We start from the raw sequence: 22,153 nt of genomic DNA, 5'->3' as shown, positions 1-22,153 counted from the left end.
TTGTTTACATAGGTATATCTATCATATTTAGTACCTTAGAAATTAAAACTGAGCAATTAAAATATTTGTTAATTGTCTTAAACATAATAAAATTACTCAAGATGACATAAATAAGGTTGCTTTGTTTTCTTAATAAAAAGCAGCTTTTTAAAAAAATTATTTTGAGGAGTGGTGTTGCTAAACTTATTTACAAATCTTATTAACATCTGTCTGACTTAATAGAAGTAAACTGGATTTTCATATCTGCTTCTGCAGTCTGTCTTTTGCTATATGTTCTTTGTTTAAAGTATATGAAGACAATGTAGCCTCCCAAAGATACATAGTTGGAAAAGAGATGCATTTTAATAATTTTTTTCAGGTAATTACAGATTGTCTTTCATATTAAACAAAACTGCACGTGGTAGTTTCTTAAGAAGATTGAACCTTTTACTTCAGAAGTGATCATCAAAAAACACTAAAAAGTTTACATAATTGGTAGTATTGCACAGGTCATTTGTGTTAGACTCGGTAGGTATTTTAAAGAGGAATAGGCATGGGATGATGTGACTAATTACTGAGCCCCCATTGGAAAGAGGGGAACATTCTCATGTGTTTCTGAGGTTTGGAGTTATTATTTCAAATATATTTAATAAAGGGATCTGGTGAACTATATGACTCCTCTGTTACCTGGTAGGAAGTTACCAACTTGTATGTTCATGGCTGAGGAGAAAGAGAAGTAGCAGATCATCATTTTTAGAGGAGAGAATTCTAAAGAAGGAAAAAGAATATGATAGCAGTAGCAGTACCTATTGCCTAATAGGGTAGCAAGAAGTGCAGGCTTCTCATTTCACACACACACATGCACACACACACACACACGACTCAGGTTTTGAGGAAGATAAATTACTCTGTGAAAGAAATGCTAGCACCTATAGCTTATGAATGATGTTAAAGAGGGGTATTTGACCAATTTGTAATCTAGTGTCCTAATTTAGATCAGAAACTTCCGCTCATATGTAAGTGATGGGAACTCCAGTGGTGTATTCTTTTTTCAGTCTGTAGGTATACTATTAGAGCCATGCAGTGACCGTGGTGACAGTGAAGATGGCTGTCTTGAGAGGTAAGCATTTTTTTTTGTTGTTGCTAATTAATTACTCATTTGGAGAACTGAAGCTCTTAACAGATTTGGGGGTGAATTTTTCAGATGAGTCTATCCATTATACATTTTAGATGATCTAAAAACCCAAACTTCTTGTTTTAATGTATAAAGTATAAAGCATGTGAAATGTCCATAAGTATTCAGAGTGAATGCAGGTTCAGAGAGACATTAATAATTTGGAAAACATTCAAATGGATGAATACTGCCTTCCTGTGTTAAAACTTTCGGTTGATTTGAGAACCAGTTGGGAATTTATTGATAACTCTGAAGATACCTTTCAGTGAGTTAATTCTTAGTCTTGGAACTATGGATAACTAATTGAAAGATTGTAACATATTTGTGTCAACAAATATGTACGGGATGTTTTTCTTCCGCTTCAAGCTCCCAACTCCTCCTCCATGTGTCCCAGTATTCCAGTTCAGTTGTATGCAGTTGGTGCTTGTTTATGTCCTTGGCCAGCAGTAATGGAAGGGGATCCTTAAGACAATGAGTATTTCAGCCACATATAATCTCCATAGACACTTGATAGAGTCCCTTTGAACATAAGCTTTCTAGAATGTTTTAAAGTAGATTTTGGATGTTGTTACTCTTTTTATGATTCTTTAAGACATTGCCAAGAAGTGTGTTATAATTTTCTTAGGAAAGATGATTGGATATTCTAAAAACACAGCAGTAATGAAGTTGTAGACTGGATTGTCAATACTGAGCAATCCCAAACAGTGTTACTAATTTGATGATAGGCCACTGGCAAGGATAAACTTGCATTAATGCCATTGTCTCTCTTAATTGTGGGTGGGAAACCTGTTCTTTGAGAGTAAATAAATTCTTTGGAGCCATGTCTCTGGAGCATCCCCATATTCTGCAGGTCCACAGATTTCCTGCTTATAGCAGTTCCTTTTGCTTCCTTTCAGGAGGCAGGAATGATCCTCTTCCAGCCCAGGGTATATTGGAGCTATGGGCTGAAGATATAAGATTAACAGCATTAACAGGCATTCCCCGGAATGATGACATCTGGATTTGGTAGAACAATAAGGGTCCATTTAGTGAGGACTCAGTCTTTTTTGGAGAAAACTCTTTTCTCTTCAACTTGTGTATAGGTTAGCAAACTTGCTTTTAGGTCTGAAGATTTTATTAGTTAGGTGGATTACGTTTTGCATGTTTAATACTCATATTTCTCAAATTTAGATGATTAGATCTTTTAGTCTGTTAAGGTAAAATTTAGTTCATCCCACGATTTGCTCCCACTCTTAGTGAAGGAGGGCCTTCTCTTGCCACGAATTTTAGTTTGTTTCTCATGGTCAGCAAGAATAAGGTAATTATGTATATAAGGAGATGACCTGCCATATTTAGATCAAGACCTGTCTTTGAGTGCACACTGTTATGGCAGGGTAGGAGCAGCACCTGGATGTGTCATTGAAAATTGCCATCATGTCTTTGGGGAGAACTTTCCCACAGTCAGCATATTGATAACCTGCTGTGATTCTGGATGCTGTGTTGACTGGTCAAATAGGTAGAGACCATTTGTAACAGCTAGTGGTTAATTTTTCTACGGAAATAAGAGGTGAATTGAGATTTTATAAAATTTCTTTTACCTAGTACCATTATGTTTTGAGGAAAGAGAGGTTTAGAGGTAGTAACCTTGTTTTGATTGTAATAGAACACTATCAGATTTAAAATTTAAGACATGCTTTTAGCAAATCTTTAAAAGTAAAAAAAAAAAGTCCCAGAGTTGGGGAGAATAAAGCTATTTGGTTAAAATTAATATTTATTTTACAAAATTTTCTCCATTATATGTTCAAGTCTTTTGGTTTCTGCTTATTGTGGAGTATGTTTTTCCTTTTAAAATATTTTTCTTCTTGGGATGTGGCTGTGTGTGTAGGGGGTGGCGACTGTTACTTAATTTTTCTAAACCTGAACTGATTCTGTGGATCTTTTCAGTAGTGTGTGATTTTCAGATATAGGGCTCCAAAGAATGCGCATATGTCCAGTTGCCACTTTCTTCTCTCACTTTGTAAATGCTAACTGTGGGGAAGAGAAGAATCTAGGTAAGAAATATGCAATGAGAGTATCCTATTTATTCTTAAAAGCCTAATAACTTTACCTGTATTTCTAGGAAAGAATATTTGTCATTTCACAGTGATAAATTGTCACACTTGATATTGGTAAGAATTATTTTTCTCTTATGGTTTTTAAAGTTTGACCAGGTTTAATCTACTAGTTATTGTATCTAGCCTTTAACTCTTGGGTTGAATAGGTTTAAAGGACATTTACATATAATACTTCTACCAAATGTTTTACAGTTATGCAGCCATTTGATTTGCCACTTTTGTTTATAAGAAATGTGATTATGAAAACAGTTTCCTTAAACTAGGGTCCAAACTTGGTTTTCCAGTAATATATATTATAAAACTGCAAATTCATATTTGAAAATAGTTTGGATGGTGGGAATGGGACAGTTGATTGTACAAGCACAATAAACTAGTGAAGACTACATGAGGATATATGCTAGTTGTCCTTAAGCTGGATGTGAAAAGCTTCTTGGTTTTGAAATGCATTCTTTATTTTAAAATACAGGGTTCAAGTAGCAAGATATGTGATTTGAATGCCAACACTGAATCAGAACTGCCAGGAGGTCAAAGTGTTGGTGTTCAAGGGGAAGCAGCATGTGTCCAAATTCCACATTTAGACCTGAAGAATGTTTCTGATGGTGATAAATGGGAAGGTAATTTTACCCACACACATTATTTTCCTGATAATGTTATTTGTAATGGAAATTATCCAGAGCAGTAATGAGATTACTGCCTTTTCTGAGCAACCTTATTCATTTTTATTTGATTCGTGTAAGAGTGAGTATTTTTACTCAGATGTACTAATGAAATTATGGGGCATCTATCTCATTTAAAATGGAAGTTCTTATTTGATCCATTAACTGTGAAGATGGATGTTAAAACTGATTAAGAAAATAAAATCAACGGTAGACTTTTGTTACTTGTTAAACCAGGTACTATCTTCCATTCTTTGAAAGTTCAGTATGTTAGGGCTTGGGGATCTCAACACTTTGTAGAGGGCTTATATATAGCTACCTTTTATGATCAGGAATACACTAAAAAAAATTATCTTCAAGGATATTTGTAAGCAAATATAGTACCGTATTTCTGTATCTCTGTGTTAGGTTATGAAGGTATGGGAGTAGTGTCCTAACAATTTTTACAAGGGAAAGGAATTTTAATTTTAAAATGCAAGCCACGTAGGTATATGTGTTTATTGTATTTGTCAAAACTCAGCCACGCATACTTAAGGCTTGCATTTCATTGTATATAATTTTTTTTAATCAAAAGAAGCAAAAACTAAATAATGAAACTATAGTGACTGATTTGCATGCACAAGTGTTTAGGGGGACATATACTGATAGCTGCAGTGTACTTGGAAATCCATGAAAAAAGTAAGATGGTTAATGGGGTGGAAAATGTTATAAAGCAAGTATAGTAAAATGTTAATGATAGAATCTAGGGGAGTGGTATATGGATGTCCACTGTAAAATATGCTGAACTTTGCTGTGTATTTGTAAACTTTCAAATAAAATGTTGTGGGTGAGGAGAGGAAATAAGCAGCAAATTTGGATCCAGAAATCCTCTAGATCGAACACCTTCCTTTGTCAAGAGATAGGGAGACCACTTAGGAATCTTAAAGTTATGTATTTGTTCACTTGGATGATGATCCCTTGGTTATCTCACCTTTGGCAAGTTAGCTGATGACATACAGTGGCAGTAACGAGAAATTGCAATGCCAATACCTTGGACTCCTCTTGCCACCTTAAGTCTACTCACCTGATCACAATTGGAGTGTTTTATTTTTAAGGTATAGCCAATTTTAAAAAAGTCCCAACCAAGTCATTGTCTTTGCTAATCTTTACTGCTGTCTCTCTACACATCCCCCACCTCTTTTTTTTTTTTTTTTTTTTTTTTTTGGTCTAGTTGTTTGGCTTGCCCAGTGGCATATTATGTGTTTTAACTTAGACTTAGTCAGGAAGTTACCTTCCATTTATTTTGTTCTGGGTGATTCAGTCTGTTTGGAATTTATGAAGATGCTCCCCAGAGTTAAGGGATACATTAGCATACTGGTGGCAATGAATATCAAATGTCCGTTTTAGTTAGTTATCCCGGCATAGACATTGAAAAGGAATGATGGTCAACAGAGTATCCCTTGAGCTGCAGTAGGAAAGGAGTCTCTGAAAGATGAAGCTGGGATTCTGACAAATAACTTAATGCTTCTTCCCCTTGGAGGATGCAGATAAATAGCTCTTCACTGTCTTTGGCCTGGGTCTTGATCTTAAGTTTTAAGCATAGATGACCAATTATTTTCCATTATCAAGGAAATTGGAAGTTCTCTGTCCAGCTTCAGCTTTCTGGAGGCTTCCCCAAAGAGAACCTGATGCTGGGCTCTCTTTGTTGCCTTGCTAGAATCCACTCTTTACAGCTTTAGTAGATAGGGAAAGAAACTAACTATGGACTACTGATCCCTGATTTTCAGTGCCTGAGCTGTTCTTTTAGCTACCTGGCTCAACAGCTGTGACAAGTCCATGTAGGCTTCCTACTGGCTCTCCCAGGAATAAGGGTCAGTTACTTTCATAGAGCCAGCAGCAGTAGACATCTGAGTGACCTTCTCAGCCATGAACCCTGCATGTGCTTGAGAGAGTGGCTGTTAGTGGACCATGTTGTTCTTTCTAATTTTGCAAACAATACAGAGATTGATTTTCTACAAGTGGGAGTTAGGATATTCAAAATAATAGTCTTCCTTAATGGGCCAATTTACTTTAGACCCTATATACCTTGAAATCAGAGATATACCCTGTTTGATGTGACTCTTAATAGAGAAGTAGGGTGACTCCAAATAGAGGCCCACCTCATTCTTCCTAAGTATGTGGTGGGTTTGGTTTTTTGTATTGTTCAAAGGATAGTCAGCAGAGTGCACTTAGCAAGCAGGTAGCACATGTCTGCCACCAGTATGCATTTGTAGCAGCCATCCAAAGATCTTGGCTTTTAATGGAAGTGGACAACATCTTTTCTTCAGATTCTCTCCTGCTGGCTCTTGAGTAAAATACAGTAGGATCTTTTCAAAGAGCAAACTAAGGGAAATAGCTTTCTGTCTAATCAATTATACTGAAAAGCTTCAAACAGTACCTGGTTAAGTTTCCATTTCTTCAGTTTTATGTTTGAGTTTTAGTAGAACAGCACTATTTTGAGTTTTTTGCCTTGCTTGCTGAAATGGAAATGTATGTTTGTGTTTGTTTTTAAAGTTTGGTTAGTAGTAATTTCTTTGAATAAAGTTTTTGAGCAGAATGCCTAACTAGTTTTAGGGAAATGTTTTTGGTATCTTTGGCTTTGTGTTAGTTATGTGTATGGTTTGTTCTGACTGTGCTGTGTGTTCACTTTAGTATTTTTTGCCATTTTTTTCCATTTTATTAGCGTCATGCCCTATCACTTTTCCCCTCATTGATTTCAAAACAATGCATCTGCAGAGAGATGGGGAGGGTAAGTATGGTTCACCATAGTTTAGCTTTTTTGCTTTTTTATGGTTCACTGTGTTTGCCTTTTTATTAGCCCTTCTCCTGCTGTTCCCATATATCAGGAAAACTGTTCTGGGTCAAAAACGATACCCAGAAAGTATTTTGTTATTTTGTTCTTCCCTCTTTTCTTAAAATGAGATTTCTCATAAAATGTTTATTGCCAGTTACTTATTTGCTGGGAAGCAGGTACAAGGGTTCCTTTGAAAATCACTTTATTGGTGGGTTTATTGTGGGACTGCACGCTTTGTACCCAATTTTTAGTTATCAGATTGATCTGGGCTTTAAAAACTAAATTATGTTCTTAATACCCTGAAAAAAAATGCTTTAAATTGCTAATGCATAAAGTTAAACCAAGTTACTAAAGTAGCAATCCTTAGCTATTGTGTGAAGAAAAAGAAAACATCATTCTTGATTTTTGACACTGTCAAGCCATTTTTGCATCCTGAAATACTTAACTCATTTTTGCTACTGTTAAAAGCCAGAGCATCACAGTTTTACACTGTAGTTATGTATAAAGTTAATGTGTAGATGGAAAAGTTCCTCCCTGCCCCTCGACTCCAGTGATGCTTGAAGATAAGTTTGTATTTGGAGTATATTTGTGGATTCTGTGTTTATCTGTATGTGTTCTGTATGTAATCAAACCTTATTTGTTCAGAGACATCAAATATCTTAACATGGGTTCATTTGAGAACATATAGGATAACTCCAATCAAATAAATGTGCTTATTAAGAAGGCTGTCAAATTTTGTCTTGGTAATACTATTGGGTGTTTAATTATTAAAATGCATATCATATACAGGAATCCTGTAACAGAAAATAACCACTGCAGTTTAATGTTAGAGGCAGAAACTGTCAGGTGAGTTAGCTGCTTGTTTGGAAATACTAGAATTCTTTTGGAATTCAAGTGCTCCTTTGGTGAGTGTTCTGTTTGGCATGCAGAATAGCTTCCACTTCCTCACAAAGCCACTTGACAGGGAGGGACGGTTTATTCACCTGGTAGCATTTGGCTAAGTTTAATTCCTAACTAAGGATTGCTGAGTGTCCACTCTTTCTACATGAAGACTTTCCCCTACTTGAAGAATAATGTTTAGTAGAATTTTAAAGAGCTTGACAGTGTCCCTTCTTTCTTTGTGACTGGGTTCAGAAATTTTAAAGTATAACTCCTTATGTGAAATTAGAACTCTGGGTTGAAAAATGAAGCTCAGACAGTTTTAAAAAAACTACAGTAGACTTTATGAAGATCCTAGTATGCCATAAACGTTACAGGAACTACTACATAATGATAAAGATTTAAAGAACATATAGCTAATACTGTGACTTTTTTTCCATGTGGAACCAAGAGACCCATGGTACCATTCTTTGTGTTTGTTTTGCAGAGCCATTTCCTGCTTTTAAGTCTTGGCAGGAAGACTCTGAGTCTGGAGAAGCTCAGCTCTCTCCACAGGCTGGAAGAATGAATCATCACCCTTTGGAAGAGGATTGTCCTCCAGTATTATCACACCGTAGTTTAGATTTTGGGCAAAGCCAGCGTTTCCTCCATGATCCAGAAACGTTGGATTCCTCGTCTAAAGCACTTTCTTTTGCTAGGTATATGACTTTTACGTTCTTATGAGAGGTGACTCCTCTTACATACCCGGGTCCTTTGAGAAATTTTAATCCTCCATACCTGAAGTTGACAGCTTTCTCCCCAATTTCATGAAGACGCTTTTGTAATTTTTCATTGTGGGGGCCCCTAAATTCTGAATTCATTGAGATATTTGGGGTTTGCTCTCTAATAGTCGTTTCCCTATGGTGTATTTATTCGTTCGTGACTGATACATAGAACTCTGGAAGGGGAGCCACAAGTGGAGTTCACCAATCTCAAATATTTTTGTTGTCAAAACTTGAAATTATATTGATTCTGAATGTTAACATCTTGTCTTCGCTGTTTGAACACCAGAAGAGCTCTAAGCTGCTAGATGGTGTCTTTGTTTCTTCTCTGCCTTTGCCCAAACAACTTCTGAGTGATTATAGAGTGTTTTCATCCCCTCTTGTGTTAGCTAATTTTGTGGTCTGTAAAATTATAATTTAAGTTTCTTTTTATTACCTGTTCTTTAGTGTTAGGGATTTAATTTCACTTTAAAGATATAGTTCTTGGTAATACTATCGTGTTATGTCAGGGTAATAAGAGATACGATGTTGATAACTGGAAAATTTAACTGTTTGCCTCTTGTTCTAATTCAGGATTCGAAGATCATCTTTTAGTTCAAAAGATGAAAAAAGAGAAGACAGAACACCATATCAGTTGGTAAAGAAACTTCAGAAAAAAATCAGACAATTTGAGGAACAGTTTGAAAGGGAAAGAAATAGCAAGGTAAGTTTGTAGCATTGCCTGTTGTGAGGTAAATCTTTCGGAACTGTGAGGACGTACTTGGGAGTGCATTAGTCTGTTTCCTGGGAGAGACAATGAATCTGAGATGCCCAGAGAAGTAGTGATCATATAGATCTGAGTTTATATAGATCATTAGTCTCCTGATTCCAGACCAGGATTCTTTCTGGTGCACCATTACATCTTTACATTTCCATTGGCAAAACAGCTTATAGAATTTTTAAAGCAAATATTTTACATTTACACACTTTAATGCTATTTCTGCTCCCTCAAAAACCACAAATTCCTAGATTGGTGGTGGGTTGGGGTGGAAGGGTGAGGTATTTAATAACTAGAACACGTGAAGTGGGAAAAGCCGTGTACTTGGAAACAGAAGACATTAAAATCTGGCTTCTGGCAGTTGCTGGACCCTACTCCAAGAGAGCTTTACTTATCTTGCCCTTTCTACTTAAAGTAAAATGAGATGAGGATTGAGCGAAATCCCTGCTGTTGGAACTGTAAAATACTCTTTGTGCTTAAATTAAAATAACCATTGCTTACCCACAGAGGTTTTAATGGTTCTGTTTCTATTTTTAGAATTTCTCATCTTAATTTTATTGTGGTATTAACAAATTTGTTAAAATATTAGCTTTATGAATGAACAGTGTCAATCTATGAGTAGATTTATTGTCATAGAGTTGTCTTAGGTTGGATTATCTGGAGAGCATTCTGAAACAGATTTCAGTGCATCCGATTTCTGGGGGAGTGTTTAGGGGGAACAATAGCGGTAAGGAGTGAGGCCAGCAGAGTTGAATAGAGGAGAAAGTAGACCTCTGATACAGTTTCATTCGAGGCCTCAGCCTGATTCCACAGGGTCTCAAGCTAGAATGGCTGTTCAGGATTGACCTGAATTGAGACGAGGGGGCCAGGCCTTTTAGTTCCACATCAGCCAGTCATGGGTGTGGGCTGCTCCAGAGGAGGGGTTGATGGGCCAGGCAGCTCCTTTGGGCAAAGTCAAATTCCCAGAGAGGAACTTCGCACAGTCTGCAGCTGAAACACCTGGAAGCTGAGAGAGTAGGGGTTGATGAGTGTCTATTCAGTGATTCTGTATTCTTAATTTTTCAGCCCTCCTACAGTGATATTACAGCCAATCCAAAGGTATTAAAATGGATGACAGAGCTTACCAAACTGCGGAAGCAAATTAAAGGTATAAAATGTGCCACTTTTCTAATATATTTGCATTTTAAAATATTCTTTATAATAATATGTCTGAGAGTTGTATAATTTTTAATAATTTTAAACATTGGACTCTGGCAAAAATTAGTATTTCCTTTGTTCTTTTATTACTTATGGTCAAAGTTGCAATACTGTATTATATTCTTCCAAATGTATTTTCTGTGCTTTTATTAGTAATAGTCTTTTGAAAGGTGCTCCAGATTGTATATTCATAGATGGTATTATATTATGAAGTTTATCTGGAATATATTTAAACTATTAAGCAGTTCTGAGTTTTCTGGTTATTAAGGATTTTTGGTTGGCATTTCATCCAAGATTAGGAATATCTAATCATGATCAACTGTGTATACTACAAAGACTAAATTGTAAGCCATCTTGAATTACAAACTAGGTCTTGTGTTACTGGAGTTACAGCAGTTGCTAAGGTATATTTACTTGTGGGTGTTCAATGAGTACGCTTTTTAATAATTGCTAATATTTTTAAAATCATCTTTACCAAGTATGGGTTTGTAATCTGGAGCATCACATTTTGGTTTATTCCTTTGAATTTATTCAGCAAAAATTTTAGTATGTAAGTACCAAGTACTTGAAGACGTCTGAGGTTATATCAGTGAACAAGACAGACAGGGTCCCTATTGTCATTGAGTTTACATTCTTGTGGCTAAATAAGTTCTCCAACTACTTAGAATTTTCCTCTACAATTGTTAAAAATTTCCTTGTTTAATACCAGTTTCCAGTCATTGGTGAAAATCATTACCTTGAATGTATTACTAATGGTTGTCATTAAATTATTAGCCTACTAACTAGTTTCCCAATTTTCTTCCACTCTATTGCCCTACAGTGTATTCTCTGCATGGTTACCAGAATTATCTTTTTTAAAAAAACTGTGTTACTATCTTGTTCATAGCCCTTTAGTGGGCTTCCCTTACCCACTTAGAGTAAAGTCCAAACTCCTTACTCTGGCTTTCAATGCCTTTTATATTCTGTCCTTTGCCCATTTTATCCCTTTCCTCTCTCATTTTCTCTTCCTTAAACATGTCACTGTTTAGGGCCCTTGTCCTAGCTGTTGCCTCAGTTGGTGGGGAATGCTCTTCCCCTAAATCTTCTTTGCTAGATTAGCTCCTTTTTATTCCATGTTCAACTAGGATGTCACCATCTTAGAAAGGCCTTCTTGGTCAATTCCATCCCAAGTAGTTGCTTTTCCACAAAGCACACTCCTTTAACATTGTGGCATCATTCTATTTTCTCTTCTGTAAAGAAGATATAAAGATAAAAGTGCTATAAAGCATTTACCACTCTTCGAAATTATTTTGTTTCTGAATCTGATTGCTTAGTTTTTGGTTTTTACTTCCTGAATATATGCTCTGTGAAAACAGGGACCATGTCTGTTTACTACTGTATGCTCATGAGAGCACCTTACTTCAGTAAGTTTTCTGTGAGTATTGGTTGAAAGAAAAACAGTATAGTTCTCTTGCTGTATATAAATATTTCATGTGACCTTGAAGTATCTGAACCTTGTATATTGTTGATACATACTTTACTTTTGCACATCTCGCATCTCTTTTGACCTAGTTGTATTTTAACTAAAATCAGTATTACTGATCTGTCTTCTTGGTTCTGAAATGTAGATGCAAAACACAAAAGCTCTGATGGAGAATTTGTACCTCAGACACGTCCACGTAGTAACACTCTTCCAAAAAGCTTTGGCTCTTCTCTAGACCATGAAGATGAAGAGAATGAAGATGAATCCAGGATCATACAGAAAGAGAAGAAGCCATCTAAGGAAGCAACAGTTGAACTTATTCTGAAAAGACTGAAAGAAAAACGTGTTGAGAGATGTCTTCCAGAAGATATCAAAGTAATCTTGAGCTATAGTTTTTGCAGACTAGCCTTTAGTTTCCCTGAAATAATTACAATCGTGGCATAAAGATGTCTAGGTATTCTGCTGATACAGAAACATGATTATTATCAGCACAACAGAAGTACCTGAGTCATAATAAAACTAAAAAAACCTAGAATGCAATCTGTTCATTTCTGTTGGAGGTAATTAGCAAGATGAGTATGTTAAGCGCATGAAACATACCTGAGTTTGAATCCTGGCCTTGTATCTTAATAGCTATATGTATTGAGCTCTTAACTTATGCCAGTTCATGACTGATTATGTTATGCTCATTCTGCCACTGAGTCCCTTCAACAGCCACTGACTTATGTGGATATGATTATGCCCATTAAAATACTAACACATTGTGGTTTTGAGGATTAACTGAATTTTGTTGAAGAACCATTACTCAGTAAAACTTATGCCTAGGACAGTCCTGGTCAAAGCACTTGGCAACCAAGATCTTGTATCAGATAGTATTTGCTGGGAGAGTACAGAGGTAGATGGTCTCAGGTGAACTTTTATCCAGACAATGATGAATACTGATACGCATTTCTATCTTGATAGAAGAGTACCCCTTATGATCTAAATATTAGAGTCTTTCTCGCTTCAGACAGCTGGATTAGAAAGTCTAGTCGCTCCCTTCTCCAGTTTTTCTTGTTTTTTGTTTTATGTTATACCACCCTCCTCTTCTCCCTGCCTCCTTTCCTTTGGATTTAGGTTGACTTAGGTTTATTGAAATTCATTCTCCTAAGTTTAAGGTTCAAGCCTGAGGCTGAAATCACAGTGTTTCAAAGAGTCTACACCCAGCTATCTTCTACTACATGTACATAATCTAAAATATTTGTTATAGGAAGATAATATCAAGTGATTTTTTTTTAACCTCTAATTTTGATACTGGTGAGAAACGGTGTCCTAGAGATAAGTGGAGTTTGTTTGAGTTAAAGTGTATCTCGTGGTACATTGATTCATTGGGATGTTAAAAGATGATGCTGTGGAGCAAAGTGGGAAGGAGTTATAAGCAAAGAAATTTGAAATTCCTGCCTACTACCATTAGAGTGCTAAGAGATATGAGAAGGGTATTTTATTTTCAGTATAAAGAAAGTGCCAGATGAGGGGAAATGGAGGTCATAGAGTAGAAGTCTGAGGTCACAAATCGACATTGTTGAGCTTTTTTCAGGATCTTTTTGCTATACTGCCAGATTTTCTTAATAGTATAGGAGAATTACCAGGTTTTAAGACTTGTGTATGCATGTGTTTTGTGTGTGTGTGTACACACACAAATTTATAGTGATAACGCTAAAAATTATGTGCAAAATTGAAATAATAGGCATTTATTTTGCTTATTGTGTGCTGAATAGGCACTGTCGTAAATACCTTTACAACATAATAACTCATTTAGTCCTCATTAGAACTCTGTAAGGTAGGTGAAGTATCCCCCATTTTACAGATTAGGTTGTTGAACACAAATAGGGTAACTTACCCACTATCTCTAAGCTCTGGTATTCATAACTTATTCAGATGAAATATAAATCAGACCACCAAAGGTGGTTGGTACGTAGTTACTAGGAGACTGAAAAATGTTGCCTGCAAATTCATAAGCAAAAGATGCATTCTTACTAACCTAAGCTAGAGTGGTAATGGGCTGTCCTTTCAGCCTAATTATTTACATTGTGAGGGTGAAGAGAATGATGCTGCTAATGGGAGGGTTTTTTTTGTTTTTTGTTTTTTGGTTTTTTATTCTAGAAAATGACAAAAGATCATTTGGTAGAAGAGAAAACTTCTCTCCAGAAAAGTCTTCTTTATTATGAAAGTCAACATGGAAGGCCGGTAATGTCTCTCTTGCTAAAAAGATTTGATTTTCTATTTTAAAGAGCATGAATCACTTTTGTGGCCCATATCTTCAGAGCCATTTCATAGAGCATTGTTTCCTACATTTGGGAGATTGCCTACTTATTTAAAATAATTTTTTAGAAGTTGAAGGGAAAGTTATCTTGCCCAGTGTTTTAGAAATTTTAGATTTCTGATGACTAGGTGATTTCCATTTTTCTTGCTTCAGGTGACCAGGGAAGAAAGGCACATTGTTAAACCTCTCTATGATAGATACAGACTTGTAAAACAGATGCTGACAAGAGCTAGCATCACTCCTGTCCTTGTAAGTAAAACATGCGAGTATTCATCTAGTTCATTTTACCAAGACCTACTCTTAAAAAAAAATTATTATGAGAAATACATAGCCAAGGTAACAAGAATTGTATATTTAAGGTGAGGTCACTGCTTTTAAAAGAGTAGGAAATTAATTATAAGTGCCTAATACTATCTCCCAGGAACTTTTATAAGCATTTTTATCTGTGATTATGTCATTAAATCCTGACAAGTCAAGTCACAACAGGTAGAAGATGAGAGCCTCATTTAACAGATGATGAAACTGAGACTCAGGAGTGATGTGTCCAGGGTCACCTATGTGTAGAATTAAAAACCCATTATTTCAGACCCTTGCCTAATTTCTGTCCATTTAAATTCATGTCTTTAAAAATACATCAGTTTTGTGAAGGTCATTATGATGATGTTCATTTAATTGTACAATAATATAAACTGATTTTTTTCAGTTCATCTTTTTAAATGAGAAAACTATTAAAATAATGTTTATTCATATTTGTATGCATTTTTTGAGAAAAATGAAAACTAATTCTTAACATACATATTAAATGCTATTCCCAAATTAACCATTAGATAGTATGGCTCTAAATTTCAGACTCACATAGAAAGCAGCATGTAACCCCTTCTACATCATCTTCTAGGAATTAATTTTCTGGAGCTTTTCATTTGCTTAAGCTTGCAGGCCATTTTTATGTTGATAGCCTCTTGGATAGGGGTTCCCTATAGGCTTTGACTGCCTAACTACTCATTAGAAGGTTCACAGTAGCCTTCTGAGCACTTTTTGTTTTGAGTTTTTTGTTTTTGTTTTGGAAGGGGGAGGTAATTAGGTTTTTTTAGGTTTTTTTAATGGAGGTGCTGAGGATTGAACCCAGGACCCTGTGCATACTGAGCAAGCACTCTACCACTGAGCTATACCTCACCCCTTCTGAGAACTTTTTATTTAGTCCTTATATAAACATTCTTTTTTAACTGGCTGTTTTTTTAGCTGGCCCTCTCTCAACACCACTTTGTTTAGATATAATCAATTTTCTTTGAACAATGAATCCTGTATGGTTTATACTCTTTCACACATATGATAGTTTATTTAATACAGATTTTATCTTTTGATTGCAAGGTATTTTTGTGTGTCACTGACATTTCCATAATTCCATAATGGTACGAATAGCCTGAATTTCTTTATGAAAACCATTTCGGAATTCCATAGGTTTGTTTTTAAGGACTGAGTCTGTTGGAAGCATTTTTAGATCTTACGGACCCCTAATTATAACTATCAGAAAGAGAAATGTGAGGTCTAAAAGTTAAACCAAGACAATAGGGAAAAATCTTTTTACCAACAAATGGTGCTAGCAGTTCCTCAAAAGCTTAAACAGAGAGTTACCATGTGACCTAGCACTTCTCCTTGTAGGTATATGCCCAAGAGAATTGAAAACCCATGTCCACACAAAAGCTTGTGCATGAGTGTTCAGAGCAGCATTACTCAAATAGCCAAAATGCAGAAACAGTCCAGGTAGATGTCCAGCCAACTGATGAATAAACAAAATGAGGCATATTCATGTAATGGAATATGATTCAGGCATACAAAGGGATGAAGTACTGGTACACACTATAATGTGGATAAACCTCAAAACATTTATGCTAAGTGAGAAAAGCCAGACACAAAAGGCCACATATTGTATGATTTCATTTATATGAAATATCTAGAATAGGCCAGCCCATAGAGAGGAAGTACACAGGTGTTTGTCATGGGCTGGGGAGAGAGGCCTTGTGAGTACAGGGTTTCTTTTAGTGGTGATGAAATGTTCTAGAATTAGATAGTGGTGACGGTTGCACAACTTTATGAATACACTAAAAATCACTAAATTGTGCACTTTAAATGAGTGAATTTTATGGAAATGAATTATATCTTAATGAAGCTATTATTTTTTTTTAAAAGGAGCAAAAGGGGTCCTCAGACCAAAAAAGTTGATAGCTATTCTTAAAAAGAAAAATGCTCCCAGTTCAATTACATGTAATACTTTTTTATTACTTAGAATTTTAAAAACATTTATTGAATGAACTCTTTTAGAATTACCTAGACATAAATTAATCATTTATCATTCTTTTGTACACATAAGAAGCAAAAATAAATTTAGTAAGGAATTCCTAAAAATTTTTAAAGCACATGGCTAGGATTTTGAAAACAAAGTTTAAGATCTGTTAAACTTTTAATGCAATAGTAAAGGGAATCTTCACTGAACACTTTAAATACTTAAAATGTAACCCATTTGTATGTTTATTGTTACAGGGATCTCCATCCACCAAGCGAAGGGGTCAGATGTTACAGCCAATCATAGAAGGAGAAACTGCACATTTTTTTGAAGAAATCAAGGTAATCCTTAAGAAAAATCATTCTCTGATCTCTTTCCTAAAGGAAAAGTGAAAAGTCCTTGTATGTGTGATTCTCTGTTTGGATATCTTTTTAGGAAGAAGAAGAAGATGGTGTTAGTTTGTCCTCTGAGTTAACTGATATCTTGAAAACTGCTGAACAGGCACAGTCTTCATTGGAAAACTCAGAATCTGATGTTGAAGAAAATCAAGAAAAATTGGCTCTAGATCTCCGATTATCAAGTACTCGAGCAGCTTCTATGTATGTCTGCTGGTTTATGATTTTAGTCTATTTGTGTAGTAAAATTTATATACAAAAAAATTCAATGTTAAATAATCGAGGAGTTGGAGAGAATGAATACTCAAGAAATACACCCTTTTTTAAAAGTGTGATTTATAAATACATGTTGTCATTCACATTTTCTTTATTGAACATTAGTGTGTTTTAAAAATTAAAAAAAACTAAAACCCTACATTTGATGCCTAACAAAGTGCCAGAACCAGCTGAGAGTTACCTGTCAGTTTGTGCTCTATCAGCTTCTTTACCTAATGTGGCCTATGACTTTATTTCTTGGCCCTGTCTTCACTTTAGGACCAACTTTAGGAAGTTTTGTTTTTTGTTTTGTTTAAGTACACATGCAAAGCCCTTACCTACAGCTATTCTGATTTAGTTGCTCTAAGCTGGAGCTTAGACATTGGTGTATTCTAAAAGCTCCCCAGCTGACTTTATTTTGCAACTGGGATTAGAAACACTGTTAGGAACACAATGAATTGAAAGTCCCCTTTCAAATAATGTTTTCTTCCCATTTCAATTTTAGGCCTGAATTACTGGAACAACTTTGGAAAGCCAGAGCTGAAAAAAAGAAACTACGTAAAACATTACGGGAATTTGAAGAAGCGTTTTACCAACAAAATGGAAGGTTTGTTGAGCATCACAGAATTGAGTCCTTTTACTTCTTAAACTCACAAGTGCCCATATGTTAAAATAAAGGAGTATATAAGAATAGAAATAAATTATGCATATAAGGATAAGAGTAGAAAACATTCCTTTATACTCTGAAGCCCTGCTATTAATGGGAAGAATAAGTCAGAGCTGGAGTAAACAACATCTGATAAAATATTTCAGGGTTGTCCTAAATGGACAATGCACAGTTGACTCAGTGCAGAGCAGTTTTTTATTTGAGCTTATATTGGGTAATATTGTGTCTCACATTAGGACAACTTCTGGGACTTTATTTTCCAGGTGATCTCTAGATTATTGCAGATTTTATTTCTCCCCTAGGAATGCCCAGAAAGAGGATCGTGTTCCAGTGCTTGAGGAGTATAGGGAGTACAAGAAAATTAAAGCCAAGCTTAGGCTTCTTGAAGTTCTGATCAGCAAACAAGATTCTTCAAAATCCATATAAAATATGCTCCTAGAAAACATCGTAAAACCAATTGTATTCCCTGAAGCTATCATCGTGTGTTCTTGCCTGGTACTTCAGTTCATTTTGTCAGACACTCAGAAAGTCTCATTTTGTACTTGGTTGTGGTACCACTAGAGAAGTGATGGGAGGGTAAGTAGACCCTTTCTAGGAAGTGCGATGTTTCATATTAACCACAGACTGTCTCTCTATCTAAACATCCACTTTTCTTCATTGTTTTGTACTACAGATACATCCGGTTAGTGAAAGACTAATATTTTATCTTTTCAATTTCAAGAACTTTGGATATACAAGCTTTTTGTTATTACCAACTTTATTGTTTTGTTTTTCATTACTCAAGAAAATTGAGAGGAAAATCTTCACATTGAATTCTTCGGTTGCCTTTTTCTTGCAGAATGAATGGAAATTTGAAAGAAAAGCCTATAAATGTGCACATATGCAACTATGTTCTGTGTTTTCCTAGAAAACCAAAATCAACTGAAATTTCAAGTCCTACTGTGGAACATGTTTCTGTTTAATTCCCAAAGTGACACTTTCACACAGGTAGTATGTTAGCAAAATTGCGCAAAGTATTGGTCACATAGCTCCTGGATGAAGATAACAGTGGGTAGACCAAAAAGTGACCTTGCTTATTAGTATAGTGAAAACGCATACCACACACAGAACTGAATCGTATCACATGCTGCCTTTGGGACTTAAGTTACTGTTTATTTCCTCAGTTATATTTTATCAGCTGGTGATGATGTGATTTATCTGGATTAGAGCCTGTGTCCATCCCCACCCCACCCCGCTCCCCACCCCAACCACCTCCAGATAATGTGAGAAAATAGCCATGTCAGTATGTAGGAACTCTGATGGTGCTCAGATTTGTGTGTTCAATCACATGGGCTTAAATTGGCAAAAGAATCATTATGCTTGAAGTAAATCTATTTTTAACAAGGGCTATACCACTGCATTTTTATATGTATCTTCAGGGGGTTGCATCATTATTTTTCCTTTTTAATTTTTAAAGAAAGCAAAATCCATAAGGAAAACATCCTCTAAAGGGACCACCTTTTGCTCTGTCACATGCTGTTTAAAGCAGCTGGCTACAAGATGTAAAGTGGTATGCCCCTTGTCATATACTCTAAGCATATCTTTTTTTCTTTGGTTTTGCATGGCTTTTCTTCAGGTTCCTTCCTGGTATAATTCTGCTAATTATTTTCATAGAATGGTGACTTTATTTGTGCTAACAATATAATAGTCATTAACAGCATAATCTAGTCAGGCTTAATCTAAGTGTAATTATTTTCCTGGTGCTTTTTTGGATTGATGAGTGTTTCACTTTGTGCCCACGTTTTGCATGCAGTGATTCATGCATGGTTTTCTTAACTAGCTAATGTTTGTAATTTGTCCCATACAAAAATGGACATTTGCAACATCTTTTAATAAGGTGAGGGAAGCATGGACCTCAGACTTCTGGCACTATTACATAGTAAGCACATGAAGTAGCTTGATAATAGGTAGCATTTCTAGTACTTCACATTTTACCTATGTGTGCAATGCCTTTTTTGGGGGGGTGGGGGGCAGGAGTATTCCTTGGTAGTGAACGTGCAGTTGGGAAATAAAGCACTAAATCCAGCCCGTTTCGTGTGGTTTCCTTTTGATATAGCTAGGTTATTCATAATGTATACCTAAAAAAGTGAAATTGAAAACACCAAAAGATGGTACCACTTTGATTTGAATTCATCATGCAGTGTACATTTAGTTAATTTCTTTCAGTCTCCAGACAGGAGTATATCCAAACATCTGATTTAATGTACACTGTATATTGTTTTATATGAATGTTTTATTTTATATACCACATGCAGAAGTGTCCATATGCACTATTTAAATGTTTTAAATAATATATTCCTTCTTTATAATGCTAAATCTATATGAGTACCATATTTTTATAAGTCAGTGGCCTGACTGGTTTCATTTTAGAATTAACAGCTGCTTCATGATGTTGGTTATTCGCTGTTAATGTTTGGCTGCAAGTAGAATAGATAAAAGTGGCATGGCAGCACTTATGCTGTGTGACAGTAGTCTGTGTCATAGTTCAGCAGTTAAGTGGTAGAATTAGGCAGTTTGTGATAGTTTTACTTTGGTACAAATAAAAGCTGTATATCTATATACAAATTAATATATAGATATATATATGACCACCAGTATAATTGCATTGCGGTGTCTGCACTTCATTGTATAGACTTTTGTAATAAAAGAACTTTAATGTTCTAAGTCATTGTAAATTTTTTTTGTCTGTTTGTTTTTTATTAGATGTTAAAAAGGAAAAAAACAAGACCTCAAGTGTTCCCTTGCCTTAATGTTCTTAGGCTTTGTTTGGATTACCCCAACCAGGGACCATGTTGGGGGACAACAGGGTTACTAAACCACTTGGCTGGCTACAGCTCTAGGAAGAAAGACAAGGAAAGGCCATGTTGTTGATTCTCTGTGGAAATCTAGGGAGAAGATTCAGAGGGACTAGAAGCATTTCTTGTTGCACTGATTTATCCTATTAAGAAAACTTGACATACAGTCTCTAAGAGAATAGTTTGGCTTGAGGAAGGTGAGTATATTTAAAAATTCCTTTATTCATGTTTTATGGTCCAGTGTGGAAGTTAAGTACTGTGGTCAAATGGTGTTGCTTGGGTTGGGAGAACATACGGCTCCTCTGTGAGGGTTCATGTAACCTAAAAAATTTAGAAGAGTTTATTTCCAGTTTCCAAAATGCCAGCCATCCACAACGTTCCAACCATCCAAACAGGGCTTTTGTAGCGCTCTAATTTGCACTAATTTGTGACTTTTAACTCTGGTACTTCCACCTTGCTCTTTTATTTTATTTTTTAGAGTATATTTTACTTTTAAAGTAGTTGAGGGAGCACTTTTGGGAAACTTTAAATGTGTTACTTTAGAAACTGTCTAGATGAATTTCCAGTTTGTAGATACTAGTGAAATTTCTGTAGGTGGTTGCGAAGTTTGTCCTTTTATACTTTGCCTTTTTCCAGGAAATTTCCAATTGAGCAGAATAGAGGTGTGATTATTTTACTTGGGGTCTTATTTAATGGTTTTCTAGGATCCTGAGTATTTACTAATTTAACTTTGGCCAAGTTAGAACATGGTACACGACGAGAACACTAGCAGTTCTTATACTTTGTGTAACACTGAGAAAAGTGTCTTTACCTACTTACTAAACTATTAAATAGAGACCTGCCCAAAGAACTAAAAGCAGTATTATTTTATCCTTTCCATTCACATTCCTAGAATTTAATAATAAATCTCATTATAAAATTCTTTGTTTGTACCAGTGTGTTTATATTCAGGAGGCATGTTGTAATATGCATGGATTGTATGTTGAGTCCCATTCCTGGAAATCATTTGGTCATTGTCCTTGACCCTGATGATAGCTTGATAATAGGTGGTTTTGTGCTTTTAAAGTATACCTGAAGAGGGTGAGTATAGCTCAGTGGTGGAGCACATGCTTAGCATACATGAGGTCCTGGGTTCTGTTCCCAGTTTCTCCATTTAAAAATAAATGTAAAGTGTACCTGAAATGGGGACAAGTTAAGGAAATAATTCGGTATAGGTATAAATCATTAGAAATGCTCAGTGATTGCATCATAGAGTCTCACCTCCACTTGGTTCAGTATTGTAGAGCTGAAACCTTTCTCATCACTCGGTTTAGTTTTAAACTGACGTAGTGTAATTCCTTCTCCAGCTCCACAGCATATAAAAAGAGGCTAGAGGATAATTAGAAGGAAATAGACAGTGAGTCATTAACAGTTTTGTACATAGAGACAGCAGGTTATTAGTACCTATTGTGAAATGCTTTGAGTGGGAAGATAGTATTTTAAACTCCAAAAATATGCCAGTATGGCCAGTTATGGATCTAATATTCTAAAGCTGTGTGGAGCACAGTACCTGCTGTGCATATCAAGTATAAATGTCAATTCTTATTTAGAGATGTAAGGACAAAAGCAATTGGTCTCACTCTGACCTTAATTTAAACAAATGGAGTCTT

At 35.6% G+C, this 22,153-nt stretch overlaps 2 protein-coding genes across 16 annotated transcripts in view; one reads left to right on the top strand and one right to left on the bottom strand.

Annotated features, from left to right (window-relative positions):
- Nucleotides 1-22,153, top strand: part of FAM13B (family with sequence similarity 13 member B) — a 100,864-nt gene that overhangs the window by 70,069 nt on the left and 8,642 nt on the right. For 4 of the 15 annotated variants that reach the window (XM_010981891.3, XM_064484309.1, XM_064484301.1 and 1 more), the window contains 14 exons: nucleotides 1,035-1,099; nucleotides 3,252-3,300; nucleotides 3,713-3,860; nucleotides 6,604-6,669; nucleotides 8,081-8,291; nucleotides 8,928-9,057; nucleotides 10,177-10,258; nucleotides 11,916-12,145; nucleotides 13,913-13,996; nucleotides 14,226-14,321; nucleotides 16,611-16,694; nucleotides 16,789-16,952; nucleotides 17,509-17,610; nucleotides 17,973-20,384. In XM_010981891.3, coding sequence (XP_010980193.1) covers nucleotides 1,035-1,099; nucleotides 3,252-3,300; nucleotides 3,713-3,860; nucleotides 6,604-6,669; nucleotides 8,081-8,291; nucleotides 8,928-9,057; nucleotides 10,177-10,258; nucleotides 11,916-12,145; nucleotides 13,913-13,996; nucleotides 14,226-14,321; nucleotides 16,611-16,694; nucleotides 16,789-16,952; nucleotides 17,509-17,610; nucleotides 17,973-18,096 — 1,635 coding nt within the window. In that variant the 3' untranslated portion in view covers nucleotides 18,097-20,384. Of the gene's footprint in view, nucleotides 1-1,034; nucleotides 1,100-3,251; nucleotides 3,301-3,712; nucleotides 3,861-6,603; nucleotides 6,670-8,080; nucleotides 8,292-8,927; nucleotides 9,058-10,176; nucleotides 10,259-11,915; nucleotides 12,146-13,912; nucleotides 13,997-14,225; nucleotides 14,322-16,610; nucleotides 16,695-16,788; nucleotides 16,953-17,508; nucleotides 17,611-17,972; nucleotides 20,385-20,412; nucleotides 20,702-22,153 lie in introns of those variants that run through there. The other 11 variants (XM_064484304.1, XM_064484299.1, XM_064484305.1 and 8 more) reach the window with 8 other exon arrangements.
- Nucleotides 21,771-22,153, bottom strand: part of PKD2L2 (polycystin 2 like 2, transient receptor potential cation channel) — a 29,647-nt gene continuing 29,264 nt past the window's right edge. Inside the window, exon 14 of the mRNA XM_031441848.2 lies at nucleotides 21,771-21,872. Coding sequence (XP_031297708.1) covers nucleotides 21,776-21,872 — 97 coding nt within the window. The 3' untranslated portion in view covers nucleotides 21,771-21,775. The remainder of the gene's footprint in view (nucleotides 21,873-22,153) is intronic.

The sequence above is a fragment of the Camelus dromedarius genome, chromosome 3, assembly GCF_036321535.1.
Source record: "Camelus dromedarius isolate mCamDro1 chromosome 3, mCamDro1.pat, whole genome shotgun sequence".
NCBI classification, from domain to species: Eukaryota; Metazoa; Chordata; class Mammalia; order Artiodactyla; family Camelidae; genus Camelus; species Camelus dromedarius.
This window is presented reverse-complemented; position numbering and strand designations above follow the sequence as displayed.